This window comes from Chinchilla lanigera, unplaced genomic scaffold (assembly GCF_000276665.1).
Source record: "Chinchilla lanigera isolate Chin_1 unplaced genomic scaffold, ChiLan1.0 scaffold00014, whole genome shotgun sequence".
NCBI lineage: Eukaryota > Metazoa > Chordata > Mammalia > Rodentia > Chinchillidae > Chinchilla > Chinchilla lanigera.
In genome coordinates, this window is record NW_004955415.1 from 27,169,089 (window position 1) to 27,190,743 (window position 21,655).

At 47.4% G+C, this 21,655-nt stretch overlaps 1 protein-coding gene across 2 annotated transcripts in view; it reads left to right on the plus strand.

Annotated features, from left to right (window-relative positions):
* Nucleotides 1-21,655, plus strand: part of Dtd1 (D-tyrosyl-tRNA deacylase 1) — a 105,918-nt gene that overhangs the window by 79,972 nt on the left and 4,291 nt on the right. Inside the window, exon 5 of one of the 2 annotated variants that reach the window (XM_005380934.2) lies at nucleotides 14,404-14,569. In XM_005380934.2, coding sequence (XP_005380991.1) covers nucleotides 14,404-14,556 — 153 coding nt within the window. In that variant the 3' untranslated portion in view covers nucleotides 14,557-14,569. The remainder of the gene's footprint in view (nucleotides 1-14,403; nucleotides 14,570-21,655) is intronic. The other variant, XM_005380935.2, reaches the window with a different exon arrangement.

Sequence of the window (21,655 nt, forward strand, 5' to 3'; positions counted from 1 at the left end):
GGGACAGAGAGGCCATACAAGAGTGTGTCTTTTCAACACTCAGCAAGCCTTTCTACTTGAAGCTGGGTCCAAGGAAGAGCCTGGAGTTTGGCCAATCATGTTCCTTTCTCCTGGAGAGAAGCAGAGGAGGAGGAAGAGTCAAGGCTGGCAGATCGGCGCCAGCCCCGATGACATCCAGGTGATTCCAGCTGAGAGGTGGAGTGGCAGGGTGGGTGGGAGGGAAGACACCCCTTGTCCAGGTGGCCTTCAAATGGGAATGTTGGGGTAGCAACATGAGTTTGAAAGTGGCCTGTGTTTGGCGTGACATGCTTCTCTGCATCACCTTGAGCACTGCCTCCTGTCTGCCCTTGTCCTGGCCTGCGAGAGATACAAGCAGAGACTGCATTTGGAAGGCAAATTATTGAGATATCTGGTGGCAGAGCCGCCTTCAGCCCTGGCAGCTGCTCAGTGATCAGGAGTCCCTGGTGAAGGTCACATGGCCCAAAGCAGGCTCATAGGTGCTCGGAAAACACATTGGACAGAGGCTGGGCAAAGGGTGCAGAGCCTGTGTTCACCACATTTTTGTTGTTTGCATGTGATCTGAGGGCGGGGCATGGTAATGTTTATTGTGTTCAGCCGTCTTTGAAAGTTCTGTGGCCAAAGACCTTAGTTCTTCCACCATCCTGCAGGCTGGTGTATTATGAATTGCCCTGAACTGGCATGGTCTTAGATCACTGAAGTTTAATATTTTTAATAACAAAAGGCAGACCCCACTGGTAAATTATTTATTATAAAAATGCATTATAATATGTGACCATCCCCCTTGCAAGTCTGCCATAATTTGCATATCATGTGAACCTAGAGTGATCTGGAATCTGTAACGGACACTAAATATGACATATACTTTCATTTGTTTTCATATTGGCCTGAAAAATAGAGGTCTTCCCTCCCTAGCCAGATTTCATTTTTTTTTTTTTTTTTTTTTGTTTTTTCTCCGGTACTGGGAACCGAACTCACGACCTTGCGCTTGCCAGGCAGGCGCTTTTGCCACTGAGCTAAATCCCCAGCCCCCCTAGCCAGATTTCAAATGTCAAGAACTTTTGTTTCAGTCCAGATGAATGGGGATCAATTTCATTTCTGTGTGAGATTTCCAAGGAGAGGAATCCACAAGCTGTCAGCAAGCTGGTGCAGGGATTCCCAGCCGGCTGGGCCCTTGTCCACTTCTGAGCTGGCAGGCCTGGTACCTGCTGGTCTCATCACGGGCTGGACAACATATGGGCTTATATTTTTAATTTATGGTTTATGGGAAAATACATGGTACCTCAGTTGACAAACTCAATTCTTTCCATGATTCTGGTTGCAAACCACATTGGATGAACATGGAATCAAATTCATTGGTTAGGTTCCATGTTGACCTTATGGGGAAATTTGATTCGATTCTCATCCAGTTTGGTTTGCGACCAGAATCATGGAAAGAATTAAGTTCATGAACAGAGGCACCACTGTAGTTATGAAGCTGTGAGATATGATTGAAAAATATAGTGTGTGTTTAAATTTTAAAATGTGTTATAGTGTAAGACATGTTGCTGCAAATCGCCTTGCTTCAAATACCTACCCCGTGGTTCTTGCTACTTTCTGAAGCAGCACTTGAAGTCTTCTTTCATGACTATATTTAGTTGTGCTGTTACAGCTACCTTGATGTCCCAGATGAAGTCAGAACATTTCCCTCTCATGGTTATTTTGACTTTTGGGGGGAGCCAAAAGTTGCGTGGTGTTAGATCTGGTGGCTAAGGTGCACACTGTTGGTTTTGTGTGTGTGTGTGTGTATGTTTGTATTTTGAGACAAGGTCTCGCTGTGTAGTTCAGACTGGCCTTTAACTGACTGAGGACTTAACTCACTGAGCCCAGGGTGGCCTCAAACTCACGATGGTCCTCCTGCCTCAGCCCTTGTGTTTTAGCAAGGCTTCCTTTCCATTGGATGGTGTGTAGCAGTAGCATTCATCACATTTATGACCACAACTTTTAAAGACACTCAGGAAAGAGGGCTTCCAGAACTGCTTCAGAAAGTGACAAGAATGATGGGATAAGTGTATTCTAAATGAAGGGGTGTTTTGAGAGGGTTCAATGGCAACGTGTCTATTACTGTAATAAATTTTTTAAAAAATAAATATTCACTTTATTGTTTGATCACCTACATTCCTTAGTCTCTGTCCTGACATCAAAGGTTTTAATTAGCTAGTTCCTGTTGGAGCAGCTCTAACTCACTTTCTAATCTTACAGTGGCCTTTATGTTGTAAGATACTCTGGTGTTTTTGGGTCCAGTGCTACTTTAAACTTTATGAGGTCCTTCTGGTTTGGCTTGCTCACAGAGCCCAGTGCAAGTCACACTGTTCACAGGTGACTCGCAGCTCTGGGTGACACGTGCCCTCAGCTTGCTGATATTTCCACAGACTCAGTCTCCCAGTTTTCATTGCATTTTACCAGATGTTTCACAAAAACCTTCAGGAGACTGGCAGCATTTTCTCTGTCCTGCATTGTGGTCTTTGTCTGGCTTGATTCTTCATCCTTGGAATTCAGATGGACCTTTTGTAAAGGTTAATCTTAGTTGTCAACTCACTGGATTAAGGGCCTCCTAGAGGGGTGATTGCATTATAGGGGTGCTGTACTCCTCAGTGGATTAACCCACTGATGTTCATAGTGGTGTGCTGTGAGGACACGGGACCCTGGAAACCATCTCTGGAAGAGGTGTCTCTTGCTGGTGCTCTTCTGTGCTCTTCTTTCTGAAAGCCGTGAACTAGGCAGCTTCGCTCCACCATACCATACTTCTGCCTCTAGCATGATGGAGCCAGCTGACCATGGACTGAACCCTCTGAATCCAGGAGCCAAATTAAACTTTTCTTCCTGCACGTGGCAGGTATCAGGTATTTTGTCCAACAGTGGGAAAGCTGCCTAGTCACCTGCAGGGTGGTTGGAACAGACATTGAGCAGTACTGGGGGCCACCTTCATCCCAGGCTGGTGGCACTGTGTGCTGTTCTAGACAGCTGGCATTTTTACGTGTGACCCCTTTTATCTGCACTGTTTTGTTGTGCCAGAATATTGGATTGTCCCCAGGTTACTTGTTCGAGATTCTCCTAGGTACAGGGATGTATCTGAATGTTCAGGTATGGAGTGGGGAGGCCGCTGGTGTGGACACTCTGTGCGTAATTGATTGAACCTGAAATTTAAACATTCATCTTGACAATCTGACCTTCCTAGTGACAGCAGAGACATTTTCTTTTCATGCTTTGTCAAGCTCATTCTTCATCTATTTGTCCAGAAATGTTCCTGATCTTGATTTAATAATTGAAAAATCATGCAATTTATTTGTTGGCCTCTGAGCTCCATAGTGACATTAATTGTCATCACAGAATTGGACTGGACAAGCAATCTAACACCATAAATTCAGCAAAGATGGAGAGTTGCCAGTGAAGGGATTCTTCTTATCAAGTTGTAACATAATTGAGCCAGTTAGTTACTCAGAGTAAATGTCAACCATTGTCACTGAAATTTAGTTGCCTTGCAATGGACATGAAGAGACTAAAAATCCTGAAATGTTTCTGAGGGGAGCCCTGCTGCAGTGACTGGGAATTCTCCTTGTCAGTAATTTGGGCTCCAAAGGGACAGTCAATCCTTTGGCCACTGAGACTAAATCTTGGAGAAGTGGATAATATTCCTGACCTCTTCTCGTTTTTCTCCTGTGCCTTTTCTTGGGACAGAAATCTGCCACATTGCTCCTTCCTTCTTGTGCTAATCTGTGTCTGCATCATGTCCTCCCTGTCAGGCCTGACCCGTCGTGAGTGCTGTCAGATTTTCACACCTGGCACCACCAAGCAGCCACTCAGGGCTGACTTCATGTGGCTCCCCAAACACCACTCTTTTCTTTTTTCTTTTTTTCTTTTTTTAGGTAGGGTCTCACTATGTAGTGCAGGCTGACCTTGGACTCATGGAATCAAATTCATGGTGATCTTCCTGCCTCAGCCTTCTGACTGCTGGGATTACAGGCATGTGCCACCACACCTGACACTGCTTGCTCTTTTCCTGATGAAGAGATGCGAATCCTAGTTTCATTTTTTTGTTTGTTTGTTTGTTTTTTGTCTTTTTGAGACAGGGTCTCACTGTGCAGTTCAGGCTGGCCTTGAGCTCACTTTGTAGCCCAGGATGACCTCGAACTCTCAGTGATTCTCCTGCCTCAGCCTCCCAGCAAATCCTCATTTTAATGACTGGAATCATTCATTTTTCATAGCAGCACCTCACACGGCATATCAATCTGTATGGAATGTTTCATAATTTACTTAAACAATCTGTTTATGAGCATTAGATTGCCACACATTTTTTTTCCTATTGTAAACACCAATGCAGTGAACATTCATTTGCTTATGTCTGTCCACCCACCTGTCTGTCATCACTCAATTATTCTTTCATCTGTGCAGTATATAGTTGATCAGTGTTTCACTATCACCTGGCTGTGTGGGCACTGAAAGAAAAGTGGTGTGGAAGAGAAAGGTGAGAGCTTGGTGTGGGTCTTTTCTGAAATCCCCCTCAGTTGAGTTCAGTGTATACCTGAGGCTTTTTTTGGCCCGTGGAATGTCCTGTAATAATATCAGCTTGTTGCTTTTCCTACATTGACTCTGATCCCTGCATTTACAGTTCCTTCCTATGGATTTCCTGCATTGAATTTCCAAGCTTCTGCTCTTCATTTAGCATGTTTTGCTCTGAATATCAGAAGAATCACACGAACTGATATTTCTCAGGCATTCACTTTGTTTTCTGTAGTATTGAATTCATTAACTGTACCCACTGTATGCATTTTCTCTTTAAGTAACAATGCACATAATTAAAGGTCTATAGTACTTGAAGGTTTATAATGAAAAGTAACCTCCGCCTGTTCCTCTGTCCTTTTCCTCTTTCCCACAAGCATCCATCTTTAACATATTTCAAGCTATTTCTTTGGATACTTTTTTCTCCATCCTTAAATAATAAACTTTTACTATTTCTTTATTAAACTTTGACATTCTTTTTCATGTCACTCTAGATGAGCATTTAGCACTGTCTGTTCCAGCCACTCTCCGTCTTTGGTATTTGCTTGTATTGGTTACTTTTCTCTACTTGCTGAGACAAAATACCCAATGCCCAAATTAAAGAGGGAGAGGTTTATTTAGCTCGCAGTTTGTGGAGGTTTCAGTCCATACTTGGCTGGTTCCAAGGCAGAGTGGTACATAGGAGAGGGCAACCGTTCATGGTAGTGGAAGATAGCAAAAGCAGCAAGAGCAAAAAGGGAGCATGAGAACAAACCTCTTTCCCTCCCTCATATTATACACGTGCTGCCTGCCCCAGGGTGGGTGTAGCACTCACATCCATAATCCCAGCATTGGACCATGACTCAATCAAAGACTCTAGAAGACTCCCCCCGCCACCCCCGTCATGATTGCATGAGGCTCTGGGGGGACATCTAGACACAAACTATAACAATGCCATTGTTGTCATTGAAGCAATACACAGTATTTATATTGTCCCTACTCCATTAGTCACTACCAAGCCAAGTTACAGCCTATGATTTTGATTGTTGGCCAGACTTTTACTTTCCTGAGAAAGTTTGCTTGCCTCTCTTTTCTTGCAACCCTGCTGAAAGTTTTGCATTTGCTCCGCCTCTCTCAGACCTCTGGTTCCCAGCCTTCCCTCCGGTGTCCTCCCTGTGGACTCTTCAGGAGCCCCCCGAGTGGTTGGCCACTCTCCTGGCTGTGAGCCCTACCCTGCCCGTGTTTGCCAGCTTCTCTCCAGCTCATGCCCACTGCTTTCTGGGCCCGCTTTTCCTCTTTTCTGGTCTGTATTACTTTGTACACTAAGTCTTCATCTTTCCACATCTCCTCACTTGGCATTTGTACAACATGTAGGCCAAGGGGGAGAGAACAGCACCCTACCCTCTTCCTCAAGACTGCTACAAATTGGAGAAGCATTTTGAATCATTTAAAGAGCACTGTTCATGTAAAATGCTTATGAACAGCTCTCTGTTACTAATTAGTTGTTGGAATATCCAAACTGGAATTGTCCAGTGTTTCCTTAAACTTTAGTACTGTTCATGGTGATTAGCCAGATTTGTGCCTGCAGTGTGATAGCTGAGGACTAACATAAAAAGTACATGTTGACTAAACTGCTGCTTGTTACTTTTGCTTTCATGTCTTTTTAGCCTAAACAGTGACCCTTACACAGGCCCAGAGGAGGAGAGGGCTGTGGGGGGAGGCAGCCGCTGGCCTCCTGTTGTTGCTTCTCTAAGAAGACAAGCATGGCTGCACCTCTCCCAGAGCGCTTGCAGTTTTATGATGCTCTGCACTGTAGGAAAACCAGGCCAGGAGTGTGGGAAGTGCAGCCAACACCTTGCTCTCAGTCAGGTTAGAGGATCGAGTACAGCAGGACAAACAGTTTTGGCCACTAGAATGTGGAGTTTGCCTTGCCTGTGGATTACCAGTGTTTGATGAATTAGCATAAAAATGTCACAAAACTGTACTCAAACTTGCTCAGCTGGCCTTTCAGATGTAGCATTTTCAGTGCCTTGCTAGGGAGGGGCAGTAATCCTAAACACGAGCTGTGCCCTTTGGTGTCCAGATGTTTGAAACAGCGCTGGGTTCTGGTCAGTGGAGGCCCAGATGACAAGTTATGCATCATGAATTATCACATTAAGATGGGTTAATTGCAATGCAAAGTGCTTATGGTTTGGGTCCCTTCCAGAGTGAGCCAAGGAGGAGGAGGGTCTGAAGAGGGTGTAAATGATCCCAGGGTGCCTTGGGAACCTCAGAGCACACATCTCAGAGCTGGCCCTGCACTCAAGCCATACACCCTCCTGCAACCATGTCGTACCTGAACCGAGAGGAGCAGGTGCTGGAGGTCGGCAGTGGAAGGCTTGCCGGGAAGCCGCAGGTGACCTGGGCCAGGCCAGGGGACATGGGCTCTGGTGGTGTCTGTGGCAGGTAACTCACAGGACTTGAGGGTAGCTGTGCCAGTAGAGAACACTTGTGGGCTAACTTTGAACCTCTGCCATGTCCCACTGGGCCTGCTGCTGGGGCTGGTCCAGTGTGTGCCCATGCATCAAGGAGTAAACCAGAGGAGATCTGGCTCAGTGAGGGTAACGGAAAGGGTCTGAACTCACCCGCTTCTTGGGTTTGCCTGCCTAGGAGGGTTTTTGTAAACAATGGAGAATTAGAAAATAAAATTAGTGTGCACAGTTTCAGATGGGGACATATGCTTGTTTGCTTGATTTTTTTTTTTTAATTGCCACAAAAACCTCAAGCAGAGTTAATAATGTATGAAAATTAGGTACCATGTGTGTGCTTTGCTTCGTAATGTTTTTATTAAGCAGCAGTCAATTTAAAAATAACACAAGGCAACAACTGACATGATGGCAGCCTGCAGTGTGTGGGGAAACATCCTCTGAATGGTTTTCCATTACACCGGGACATTTTCACAAACACTTTCAGTGTGATTCCATGACACAAAATGGTATTGAGCTGTAGTATGGTGAGACAGATTGTCCAAATATAAATTTAGTTGTTTTTTAATGGGTCAGTCACCTGGAGAGAGCCCTTGGGAGGAAGTTGTTGCTGATTGGCTGCATGCCACAGTAGACCCAGACTTCCAGCTCCTCAGAGTTTGGGATTTACCTCCCCCTTTCCCATCCTACCCTCTCACTTGGCTTGGAAGTAGCAACAGGAAACAGGGATAAGACAAAAGGTCATGGACCCTGGGGTGTGGGTTCCAGTAGCTCAAGAGATGTCCGAGCTCTGAACACGTAGTCATTAGGTTGGCCGGGAACATGCCAACCCCAGGGTGAGTGTCATTCAAATGATCTGTTACTGGAGCTGTCACAGTCTGACAGAGAGCCATGGGCTCCTTCCACCCTGCTGGCCCCTTTTGTAATGATGGAAGGTGGCCTTCCAGAAGCTTCTGTGGTCTAACAGAGAGGTGTGGTGAAGTTTAGTAATTTAGCCTGCACCCAAGGAAGTTCATTAGTAACTTAATTTTAATGTATCCTACAGCATGTTTACTTACATATGGCCTTGAAATTATTAATTATTGAAGGAAACAAATATTTAATGGTGCTTGTGTTTATCTCGGGGGTGAGAGAATGATCACACAGATAGTGCAGTGGCTTGACAAAGCATGGTAGACACTGCTTGTGGAAAGTTGTGAAGCCAAGGGAATGGAGTGGGCTCCTGGATTAGGAGTTTCACTTTTGCTTGTGCACAAGTTGTTACTTCTGCAGGGCCTGGCTGGGCCTGTCCCCTTACAGCACCTCATGATGGCCCAGTGGCCCCTCCTGACGTCGATGCCCCTGGTGAGGGCTGTGCCCTCTGAGTAACCATGCCTCATGGTATTTTAAGAGGAAATTGCAGAGGAGGCGTTAGATCTTTATGACTTGTGCCAGGAGACTTGCTTGGAATCTCTGCAAGGGGTTGGTTGGAACAGAGCTTTACCGTCTACACTATGGTCTATAAAAATTACAGTCACTGGCTTCATGGGGCATGAGTTTTTCTTTTATTTGCTTTGTTAGAGAGTTTGAGAGTTTGCTCAGATACAGGACGGAAAAGCCTGGCAGGATGTGATAAGCATTAAAGCAACTCAGTCAGGTACCTCCTAGAGCAAGAATGGGGCTTCGGTGGTCTGCAGAAGTGCCTATGCAGGTGAGCATCTGCTCCTAAAAGAAGCCAGGCTGACCAGAGGTGTGGCCAGGAGTCCCAGGCCTTGGTTCTGTGCCCAGATTGACTGCTGCCTGGATGTAGCCCTGGCAGATCTCTCCACTGACTTTATCTTGCTCCGAAGCAATCTGGGAATATCTATTTGTCCGCTCTCAATTTCCCAGAATCTTAAAGGGAAAGAGTTGGCTGTCAGAATGCAAGAATCGGGCTGGGGATATAGCTCAGCAGCACAAGCGCCTGCCTGGCAAGCGCAAGGTCCTAAGTTTGATTCCTGGTACCAAAAAAAAAAAAAAAAAAATACAAGGATCATTTATTTCCTAAGTGTGAAGATGGACTTAAGAGAGCTGAAAGTAAAATTTTAAGTGATGTACATAGGCTGTTTGAGGACGGTGGTGCTGTTTTTCTCTTTGAGTTGGAGACTCAAATTAGAGAAAACGTAAGATCCGAATTGGGTTTTGTGGGACTTATCACAATAATGCGACATAGGTTGTCATGGGCAGCTGTAATCTTTTACTATCCTTCTCCCGAGTCAGTTGAAAGCAAATTCTTTTTTATCCTTTTGTCTTTTTGAGACAGGGTCTCGCTGTGCAGTTCAGGCTGGCCTTGAGCTCACTTTGTAGCCCAGGCTGGTCTGAAACTCGCAACGATCCTCCGGCCTCAGCCTCCTGAGTGCTAGGATTACAGGCACGCGTGACCACGCCCAGCAGAAGCAAATTTTAAGATGGCACCACCATCTCACTCTAAGAGGGGGCCTCACCTGCTTCATCTGAAGCCATGCACAAAGGGTTTGGTTCTGTGGATCCCTTCAAAGCTCAGTCTGGGTCTGATGATGTGCTAGGTCAGGGCGCCTCCAGAGAGGTAGGCAGGTGGTGGGACAGCAGACCCAGGGGCTCAAAGCCTGTCTAATCTCCAGGTTTCGGGAGCCCCGAGCCTGGCTGCGCTTGCAGGACTGAATGCTCCCATTCATTCACTGCTCTGCTCCATGGGCTCATTGGTGTCTGAGGAAGCCTGGAGTTACTCATTCATCTCACATCTCCTGTCATTGTCATGCGGGGTCATCCTTGGTGTGAAGGGGTCAGTTTTTAAGATGCTAGGGACTGATGCTGTGTGTGGAGAATGGGCCAGATGACAGCAATTCCCTGCTCTCCCAGCTTTGCACATCTCGTGGCTCCTCCTCCCCGTCCCTCTGCGCAGCATTTATTGGAAACCAGGCGGAGCTGGGGGCATCAGAGTCCTGCCCTGGAGTCTCTGTTTCTCTTTCTAGTGAACCACTGCCCCCCTAAGAGAGAGATATTCCTACTCCAAAAGCAGGTCCCTCTTTTGTCAGTGGTGGGATGCATCCCCCATGCTCTGTGGGTCCCCAAAGCCCACAGCCCTTCCCTCTGAGCCAGTGGCCCTGTCAGCTCTTCCAAATAGCATCAGCCTATTGGTTCATGTCTTCACTCAGCCATCTGTGCTCTGTAGGTGCCAACCATAGGCTGGTGGGTATCTGAGGAAGCAGGAACTTGGCCCCCTCCTGGCACCCTCGCCCCGCCTGTGTGCACCCTGAGGCTTGGCCCCAGGTCCTTGTGATGGGCCTAGCAGCAGTGCCACCTGAGGGGTGCTTCAGACCCTGCCTGTGGGGGCCCTGGCATAACTGATGCACCTCACCTCCCTCCGTCCAGCCGCCCTCCTGGCCTGGGGCCTCTCCCTGTGTGGCCCTGACCATCTTTGTATCCTGCCATTTCTGCCTATCATTTTGTCCTCACATGTTGCACTGCCTTGTGCTCTTTGCCACCTCATGCCTGGCTGTGAGGCGTGTGTCCCGGGGGAACAGGGAGGATTCCTCTGTGTTAAGATGGGGACTGTGACAGTATCTGTAAGACTCTTGTGGTGCTCAGAACAGGCCTGGCTTGTGGTGAGCAGGTTCCCAGTTACTTTTCTGATGGACCGTCAGCCCAGAGGGCAGGGGCTCTGCCTGGCTGCAGACTGTGCCCTCGGTGCAGCTGCGATGGAGTTGGTGCTCAGTGAGTTCCTGTGAAATGCAGTTAATGGATGAAGGGACGGAGGTCACATGGCTCCCTGGAAAGAAAGTGGGTTCGGTGTCCAGGGCCCTTGGTGATCACAGCCACTCAGGTGGTGCAGAGCCTGAAGCAAGCTACCCCGCCTTGCCTATGTTACGTTCTCTTTCAGCGCAGTAGGCTTTCAGCTGCAGGTGCCACAGCCTTAGACACTAAGGGATGCGATCGCCTCCCCGAGCAGGAAGGTGATCCCCCGCTGGCCCTGCAGGGTGCTCCGGAAGAGTCTGGGGCACCTGAGAGGCCCCCCTCACCATTCTGAAGCTCTTGACCTTGTCCTTGCCCAGGACTGGAAGTGGGCAGTGTCTCCTAGCACCTGTGCATGTCAGGGAAGGAGGCCTTTCTCTGAAGCCACCTGCAGCCCCCTCATCCTGCTGGCTGTGCCACACGACAGGAGGACCACGCGACACCAGGCTGAAGCAGGAGGTTGCTCAAGCCAGGAGGGCGGAAAGAAGGGGCTGGGAGGTGACTGGGCTGTGGCACAGCACGCTGACAGCGGCTTCCTTGTGGGGTGTGCATGGCACAGCTCTTAGTGGTATCTTAAGAGCCATCAGGATCTCACGGTAGAAATGCGAAGTGTCACCTAGCAGGTGACTCATTCACCCATTAACATCACATCTGCCAGACCCAGGTCTGAAACTAAATGTGGGCGTCCTGAGGTGGGTGTGACCTCTCCAGTGTACCTCAGTCTCCACCATGCCTTGTGGCCTGACGCACAGATACTGGGCTCATTTTCCTACGTGCTTGGTCCCTCGAGGCATTGAGGTCTGCTGCCCGGCAGCAGAACATTGTAACGCTCTTGCCCCACTAGCTGTTTGTTTTACTATGCGGTTAGAGCCTGGGCATCTTCAGTACAAAGAGTCCCTTGTTTTTCCTGTGGTTTAACGGTGAATTGGGGGTTGGCTGTGGGTCTCCTGGGATTGGCCACTGCCTTCCCTGGCTCCAGCAGGAGAGAGGTTGGTCCCCTTGGCCAGTGGTTGGATTTCTCCCTGAGGCACTAGAGTCAGCATAGCAGACATCCCCCATGAAATGTGGTGTCTCAACAGTAGAGTGAAAAGCGAGCGAGCAGACCCTGGAAATCCCTCCCTACAGTGTTCACAGATGTAGAGCTTCCTATTCTTTATTCTCTTTAATGTGCATTTGCTATTACTGTGAAAGCTGTGGGCATTTTGCCACAGTCCAGACACAGTACCAGTTTTCTTTTTCTTTCTCCTTCCTTTTTCATTTGTTTTCTCAAAGAAAAATAAAATCCAGCTTCTTCTTTGCCTCAAGATGTAATTCCTACCTTCTGGCATGCACTGGAGTCCCAGTTTTCTGAGAAAGGCCCCAGTTTACTGTTTGATTTGCAGGGTCCTCACAGAGAGCCTTACTTGGTGAAATGGAGCCCTGGGGTGAGGTTGTTTTCAGATAAATAAAGCAGGAAGATGGGCTTTGCAGAGTTGGCAGAAGTGGGGTATGCCTGTTGCTTAAAGAGTTAGGATTTGAAAGCTGGGTTTGGGGAGCAGAGGGGACAGTTCAAAGCCGTGTTCGTGTGCGATGATGAAAGTGTCAGTGCTGTGTTGCACCGCTGCTGCGTGGAGCTGAGAAGCCCCAGGAAAGCTGTGTCCTCTGGTGTCCGAGCTTGAGAGGAGGGTGAACCACAGGGTCCTTCTCCTGTCCCCGGTGATGGTCATTTCCTGTGTTTTACCTCTAATGAGGAGAAGCAAAATGAAAAGCACGTCTTGCTCAGCATCTGACTTGGAACACATTCACGATTATTTACACATGCATGTGTGCATCCACATGTGTGTAATATTCACGGGTAAAAACACCAACTCTGTCAGAAACTACTTGTCACAGTTCACTGCAGAATGCTGACTCCTGGAGTTTTAGATTTAAAATAAAAAGAAAGTATGAGGTCTAGAATTGATCGCCAACTTGTTTTCCAAAATCATTTAAAATTTTTCTAAACATTTTAGTAAAATACACATAAAAGTCACCCTGTAAGCCATGTTTTTAGTGTGCAGGCTCTGTAGTATTACATATTTTCACACTATATAGTCTGAGGTCATTTTGCTAGAAAGAAAACAGGACAGAGGGACTCCTACCCATCTTCTCCATTTCCTGAGAGAAAGAGGATTCAACATCAACAGGAAGAGTCAGGAGTGGTGGTGTATGCCTGTAATCTCAGCACTCGGGAGGCTGAGGCAGGAGGATTGCTGTGAGTTCAAGGCCAATCTAGGCTACATAGTGAGTTCAAGGCCAGCCTGGACTACACAGCGAGACCCTGTTTCAAAAAACAAAACACCAAGAGAAATGGAAGGAAAGGCCTTCCTGACCCTCGGCAGACTAGAACAGAGAGATGTTCACCCATGGAAAATAATACTCCAGAGAAAAACATAGCAAGGAGCTCTGAGCATGCACTTCCCAGACATTAAAAATGCTAATTTTTTTTGCCATCTTTGTCCCAGGTCCTTCCTACTTAAAGGGTTGCTACAAGAACTTTGTTACCAGGCCGTGGCAAGCCAGAGCTATGTATATGTCAGCCACCCTGCTCAGCTTGGTGATCACTAGGGGATGCCCACTTTCTCCTGCGAGTGCTCATCAGGCCATCAGGCTGAGGCTTAGCTCAGAGTCTGTCCATCACAGAAGCAAGATCTGGCGGTTGACCTTTTTATACCTCTGGACATGGGCCACGGGGGTTGGCCAGCCCTTTATTAAATTACCTTCTTTTCATATGATTGAGAAAGCTTTTGTGACTTGGCCTAGGAGGCAGATTGGAGTTGAGTGTTGCTGTCTTCTGGGTCTGCTTTGGTCTGAAAACCCCATGTAACCAGGCTTGGCCAGTCTTCCTGGTGGGCTCCTCGGCAGGCCTTTCTGGAGCAGCTATGCTGCTGCTCAGGGTGTGGGATGACTGTTTCTGTCCGCTGTTGAATCTGTGCTTGCTTGAACTCACTGGGGACATCCCTAGGGAAGAAGTGGGCCCTGGCTCCGTATGCTCATCCCTGGCTGGCCGGCAGGAGTCTGAGGAGGTTCCTGTGGCCTTCAGTCTGCAGATAGATGCCGATGCCGTGTGCCCACTAGGAGTAGGTACCTGGGTGAGCCAGGCTTTGGCCTCAAATACCAAACAAGTACTGAGGCTATGTTCAGTGTGCTTAATGTGCCTCATTTTGTGACCTTCTCTGTTATCTTTAGCAAATAGTGGAATATTTTGAACATTCTTTAGAAAATAATGAGCAGGAAGGCAAGAAAGATTTTTCAGTGAGAAAAAGCTATGGAGTCATCCAGGGAAACAATAACAGGCTCAAACCTTTGCCACAGATAGAGCTCTTTTGGGCCTGTGATCACCACGTCCCCCCTGCCCAGTGGACTAGGTGTGGGCAGCAGGCAGTGACAAACTGATCGTTAGGCAGTATTGTTCCTTTCAGTTCTGTTGAACCTGGTCCAGTCAGAGGGGGCGTGTGTGTGGCAGTCTGTGCTCGTGGCTCAGGTGCCCATCCAGTCAGCGTCTTCTGTGTCCTTGGCATGGTTGAACCAAGTGCTGTGCCAGGATCCAGTAAGGCCAAGTCAGTGGCTTCCTCCTCGGCTATAGCTGATGTGCTGGATGTCCAGGTGTGCGTTCATACTTGTAAATACTTTTCTTTTTCTGTTTTTAAATCAGCTGTCAAAGCTGGAGAAACAGCAGCAGCGGAAAGAAAAGACCAGAGCCAAGGGGCCCTCGGAATCCAACAAAGAGCGCGCTGCCCCCCGGAAGGAAGACCGCAGTGCCAGCAGCGGGGCAGAGGGCGATGTGTCTTCTGAGCGGGAGCCATAGCCATGGTATGAAGGTAGGAGTCTGAGAGGGGGATAGGCTGACCGTCCATGGAGACAGAGGTCATTGGCTGGGCCCTGGTATCCATTCATCCGGGATGGAAAGGTCGCAGGTGGGCAGGATGTCTTAGGCATTGAGATTGCAGGGTGGGCGCATACAGGTTGCAGTGCCAGCCTGGTGAGTGGCCGCTTGTGCCTCCTGTTCGATTGCTGTGTCGGCCACAGCTGCTGCAGGGTGACACGGGCGCAGCACCTGAGGTGTCTGTCGCCATGATGCCCCCTCCTGGTTTTTTCTGCAGCTCCCTGCAGACCAGGTCCTCCACAGCCTGCTTGGCTTATATCGTTCCTTGTGCTATGGGGAGGTGTCTAGTATGGCTGGGGACAGAGAGGACACATGGTGAGTAGGGGTCACTGGTGGTACCTGCCTGGGCCATGTTATGTTGAGGTGTCTGTTGGCAGCCAAAAGGCAGCGTCACTGGTGAGCGGAGTCTGGGTTGAGAGCCAAGGAGCCAGGTCTTGGGCACACATTTTGGAGCCTTCCACTCATAGACAGCAGGTTCGAACTAGGCCAGAGACAGGCTCAGGCGGGGGCTGCCAGCCTGAGAGAGGAGGACGCCTGCAAGGAGCCTCCACTTCCTTTCTCCTTCTGAGAGGGAGCGGGGCTGGAGTCTGGCTGTGGCATGGCCTTGGGGGTGTGAATGGCAGATGCTAAGATGAGCGAGTCAGGACTGGGCGCAGACTCAGGAGGCGAGAGCTCAGCACTGACACTTTTGGGGCCACCTGGTGGACCCTCCTGTCTCCGAAGCCCATAGCACCGTGCTCCTCACGATGCAACCGCGGGAGGTGACAGCTCTGTGGTAACCGCTCTTGTCACACACACTGACAAGAGTAACACACGGGTCGGGGAGGTCATGCTGTGCTGGACCTCACTAGTCATGGCCACGAGTCCAGCTTTTCCTCAGCCTTGATGCTCAGTCCTGAAGCCATTGATTTTTATGCATAGGCTGAAAACTGGTGTGGGTTAGGGAGAGCCATCAGGATGTGGTATTTGGCATCCAAATAATGTTGCGTATTCACAAGCACAGTGTAACACATGAAGTAACATTTAGTCCCACACCTTCCAAAAGCTCACAGTGACTGCGCCCCTCAGCAGTCACTTTTGTCATCATAGACCGATCCTCTTTCGGGAGATCCTCAGCGCAGAGGGAGACGCAGCACCCAACGACCAAGCACGTGGAGTGGGAGCAGCTCTTAAGTTAGTTCCCCTTCTGCTCATTAAGGGAGTTGAGCATCAGCCACTCAGAGGCTCATGCAGGCCTCTCCCCATCCTCTGGTCTCTGTTTGACGGTGACTAGGTGACATGGTTTCTGCTTCCTTGGTGTTTCTTCCCTTTATGCCGCCAGGGCTCCTGGCCCTCAGCAGTGCTGCTGGGACCGGTGCAGAGCCAAGGAGCGGACTGACGCACCCCCAGGGTTGGGGCAGCACCTTCTCCAGCAGTCACTTACGTAGAACCAGGCAGGACGGATGGCAGATGTCAGTGCGTGAGGAGCCTCGTGAGCTGCCTGCGGTCACCTCTGAAATCCCTTCCCTCAGCCCAGGGCCTGGAGGGGCTGGGGTGCTCCCCCAACCCCAGTTCAGTGAAAGACCCTAAAGGGGCCTGGATACAGGACACTTGGCGCTCCATCCCCAGGTCTGCGTTTTCTGTTGCCCCTTCTGATGAAGTTTGTCATCCAGCTGACCAGTCACCCCGGAGGTTCCACTAGCTGTGAGAGCCAAGAGAGGCGGTGACAGCCGGGAGGTGACCTTGGCATTTGCTGTGCTGGGGTTGGGGGAACACAGCCGCCCTCGCTCCACAGAAGGCGCAGTGCTTTTTCTCTGCTTTTCTTGAAAGACAGAAAGAGCCCCCGGGAGTCTGGCAGGCCCCAGGGCAGCAGCTTTGCGTTTCCAAGGCATGAGAGGAGGGAAAAGGCAGAAGAACACAGAATGAGAAACTACTCCATCTGGGGCCCATTTTTCTTTGAAAATGAGTCAGGAACCTTCACAGCTCAGAGGACATCCCCCGGGAATCATTTCCCTATCACATTGCAAATGTCCCTTCTTACTTCATCAGATGGACACCAAGCCTCTGTGGTTTCGGCCTCTGCCTCAGTCCTTCTGTCTCCTCACCTTGCTGGGGATTCAAGGTTCCCTAAGAGGGTACAGCCTGGTCGTTTCTGCTCTCACCCTGGGCCAGGCGCGAGGCTCCTGCTTTGGCATCAGGTCCAGGAGCTGCCTCTTTTGAGTGTTTGCTCAGCTGCTAGAATTGACATGCAGAGGAGCTCGCTCTTGACCAGCACCCTACCTTTCTGTTCTCAAACGTCAGCACATTTGGAACCAAACAAGGGTCGCGTTTGGGAAGGTACCACCTGTTTGATTTTTCAACTTGACGTTTGTCTGAACAGCAAGATGTGTCATGGTAATATTATAGAGAGCGGAGATCAGTAGAAATATGATAGGCAGTCAGGTAGGGCTGGGCCCTTGAGAAAGTCAGTGCAAAGATGAAAGCTCATTACAATTGTGACATCTGTTGGAGGCCAGGCCACAAGATAAAGATTAAATGACCAGGCCTAAGATAAGTGGTAACACTTGGTCTAATAAAATCTAGATAGACCTCAGTCACCTCAGTGGTGACCAAGACCCTTCCTGAAACATTTTTTGTTCTTTCCATGTACACTTGCTATGTGACCTGCTTCCCCATTGGATCAATATTACCTAAGTGACTATACTTATAATCTTATTGGTTGATCATAGTTTTGTCCTACCTTATACCTGCCTCATGATTTCCCATTGGATCAATATTGCCTAAGCAACTATACTTATAATCTTATTGCTTGACCATAGTTTTGTCTCACCTTATACCTACCTTGTGATTTTACTCTATAAAGCTTCCCCTGAAGAGTAGACTCATGAGCAAGCCACTTTCTGGTCCCCTTCTGTCTGTCTTAGATAGAAGCTTTCTTTCCTTCAATACATAGTTCCTGCTCTTAACTTCCGTTGTTCCTTAAAATTCATTCTTCAATATTGGGGAACACGAACTCAGCATATTGGACATTTAGCAGGTTGGGAGTTATAATATTTCCCTTATATCATTTGGAGGTCCCATATCATTCCTGTATCAGTAGAGTGCATTTCCTTCTAACGAGCAGAGCAGTTGACTGCGCGTGCATGTGCACATGTGTGTGCATGCATGCATGTGTGTGCATGCATGTTCTGTTCTGTTGAAAGCGCTCAATCAGTGCTCCCCTACCCTTGTAGATTGGGTTGGTCCCGCGTGGCCATTTAGACCACTTTCCCATGCCTGCCTGCTGGTGTTTTGTGGTGTAAAACTAGCCATGCCTCCAAAGTGGTGGGGTTTTTTGTTTTTTTAAATTAAAACAGTTGTTTTTCAGTGCTTGTCTGGAGTTTGTTAAACACACCTTTAACTTGCTGGAGTCCACCTGGAGTCACACCCGACCAATGCCCTGTGTTGCCAGCTCTCCTCCTGCCCCAGGAAAGTGCTATCACCAGAGTCACTGTCCACAGTCCCTGAGACCTTGCTACCATCACCACCTTACATGGTTATTTTCAAGATGAATTAAGGTTAAGAAAAAGTAAAGACATTATTTTGCCTTCATTTGTCTTCTCTCAGCTTTCCCTTTCATGCTGTGACTGCAGTGCCCCGCTGCCCAAAGTATTTCTTTTCATGTTTCTTGCAGCACGTGTTTGAGGAAAGTTTTATATTTTGCCTTTGTTCTTGAAAAATAACTTCACTGGTGTTGAATTCTAAACTGGTAGTTTTTTCCTTTCAATACTTAAATATGTTATCCCACTTCATCTTTTCTGTTTTATTTTAAATATGTTTTTGTTTCTGGCTGGCACATAATTTTACATATTTATAGGGTACAGTGTGACAGGCATACAGTGTATAGTGATCAGATGGGGTAATCATGTATCTGTCACCTCAGGCAGGTATCATTTTTTTGTGTGTGTTGGGAACATTCAAAATCCTCTTTACTAGTGATTTTCAAATATTCAGTCAGGTTTTTGATTCCATTTTGTTTGTCTGTTTGTTTTGAGACAGGGTCTCCCTATGTAATTTAGACTGGCCCTCAACTCATTTGGCCCAGGCTGGCTTTGGACTCATAGAAGTCCTCCTGCCTCAACCTTTTAAGTGCTGGGATTACAGGCGTGTGCAATCAGTGTTTTTCAATGCTGTCCTGTGCTGTACAACCTTAGCAGTTATCCCTCCTGCCCAGCTGCACCCCTGTGCCGTCCCTGTGCAGCTGTCCCTCCTCCACACCCTTGCCAGGCTCTGGGAACTACATTCAGTTCTCTGCTTCTTTGAGATCATTTTGAGCTTCCCAGTACAGTATAAGCGAGAACATTTGCTATTTATCTTTCCCCGTCTGGCTCATTTCTGTTACCAATGTCCTTTAGTTTCATCTATGTTGCTGCAGATGAAAGGATTTCATTCTTCTCATGGCAGAATAATATTCCAGATGTGTTGGTATGCTGTATTTTTTATTCATCTGCTGCTTGCATATCTTAGTTTTTGTGACTATCTAAAGACAATCATGTACCAAGGAGGCTGAGATGGAGAGTTTGAGACCAGCCTGGGCAACATAGTAGGACCCTGTAGCAACGCCAAAAACAACTAGAACCAAAAACAACTAGAACAAACTTCCCAAAACAAAAGGCAAATAGAGAAGCAATGGGATGAGGAAAAGAAATGTGTGTGTGTGTGTGTGTGTGTGTGTGTGTGTGTGTCTGTGTGTGTAAGAGAGAGAGAGAGAGAGAGGTAGGGGTAGAGGCAAGGCGAAAGGAGAGAAGACAAGAAAGAAGGAGGGGGAAGGGAGGGAAGGAAGAGACAAGCTATCAGTAATTGCAAAGCCAGTGGAAAAGGTGGTATAAAATGAGTAATAATGGCCAAGAAGAACTCTCCAAACTTAACAGCAGACACCAAACAAAGCACAAACCCAGGAAGCTCAGCATACACCAAGCAGGAACCACACCCAGGCATACCACATCCAAATGGATAGATGGGTGGATGGTTATCTATCTGTTTTGCAGAAAACAAAAAAGAAGAATTTTAAATGAAGCCGGGACATGTGCACACTACTTGGGTTCTGCCCCATTCCTAGGCAGGCGATCTTGGTGTTCAGTTTCCTCATTTGTAAAGCGGAGCGCTTGCCTCCTGTCCCCTCACTTGCCCTGACAGGAAACCCCAGGCTCCCAGAACCTCTCTTTCCTGAGCTGTAGAGGTTAAAATACACCTGAAAATTGAAGAGGGCAGGGTCAGTCAGTGAGATTGTATGTGTGAGAGGCCCTGTAAAGCTTTGTAGATGTTTCCGATTCCCCAGTGGATCCAATATTCCTTTACTTGGTTTGTTCCACATTACATGGTTGTAGTTTACAGATTCAAAACAAGACAGAACAGAACCAGAACTGAACCAAACCTACTACTGAGTAAAATCCAAAACCCAGAAAACATAATTTGTCCCATTCAAAGACATACTGTAGCAATGTCTGCAGGGGCAGCTGGTGTGCATGGGGGTATGACTTTCACATATTCTTTTAATTAGGAGTCAGACTCTGGGAAGGTGGAAGCAGATACATAGAAAATAGGTACATTGTAAATAATTTCTGTCTAATAGTAGAGATAACTCCAAAGATTACCGTTTTGTTGTCCTGTCAGATGTATAGATCTAACATCATGATTTTATTCCAGTAATCTCTGTCACTGAATGTATATGGATTATGTATGTGTGTGCATGATCTCAGCCTGTTGTGTCTTCCTTTGAAGTAGTTTTACCATCTTGTTTTCTCATTAATGAGTTACATAAATCTGATTCATTGTGTATTTGTATGAAATTCACACTTAACATTTTGAAAGTAATACTTTCGACATTAAAAAGAAGCCAGGGCAGAGGGGCAGGGAGCGGGGAGCCCTGCAGAGGGCCAAGGATGAGAGTCACAGGGGCCTTCTCACATGAAGCTGTGCGAAGGAGAGGAGAGTGGCTCGGTTTAAGAAAATAATCCCATTTACAGTCTCAAAAAAAAATGAGTAAGTAATGCTGCAGCAAACCTGTGAGTGTAGGTGTCACTTCAGCATATTGGTTTGGGCATTGATTTTCTCTGGCATTTCGGTTTGGGTGGTCCATACTGACCTATCTTCAAGCCCACCCATTTTCCCTTCAGCTTTGTGCAGTTTATTGATGAGCCCATCAAAGACATTGTACATTTCTTTCCCAGTGGTTTTCATTTCTGTTATTTTCTTTTGATTTTTTTTGGTGGGGAGTTTCTAATTCTCTACATATATTACCCACCTGTTCTTGCATATTGTTTACTTTTTCCACTAGAGCCCTTAACATATTAATCATAGTTATTGTAAGTTCCCTGGCTCGTAGTTTCAACATCTGTGTCAGAGATCTCAGTTTTATTCTGATGACATTTAGATTCACTGAGCTCCTTGAATCTGTAAATTATCTAACCATCTGTCCATCCACCCATCTATCCCTCTATCCACCCATCTGTCCATCTATCATCTGTCCGTCCATCCATCCAACCATCCATCCATCCATCCACCCACCCACCCACCTATCCATCCATCCATCTATCCATCTGTCTATCTATCTATCTATCTATCTATCTATCTATCTGTCTGTCTGTCTATCTTTCTACTATCTTTTTTGCCCATTCTCTTTCCCTTACCTGGAGAAGGTTCCTCTTCCCACACCTTGAGCATCATGTATCATGCTGTCCTTTTGTTAAATATAAGAATGAGCTGCTTCCTCAGTGATACAGAGTGGGCATATTATGTTATTTACTAGCAGTGATGTTGGCTTTTCTCCATCTCATTTGCCTTCTTTATTAGAAAATAAATTGGCAAGTCCCTGGCCACAAGTGGTGGTCCTCCTACTGAGGTGTAGAGCTAAGCTTACAGGTAACTCAGAGTGTGCCTCTAACAGTGGCTACTAGCTTTATGTGGATTTTAAAATGGCAGTTAACTGAAGTTAAAACATAAAGTGTACAGTATCACATTTCCACCTTTGGCTAGTGGCTGCTGTACTGGACAACACTGGTGC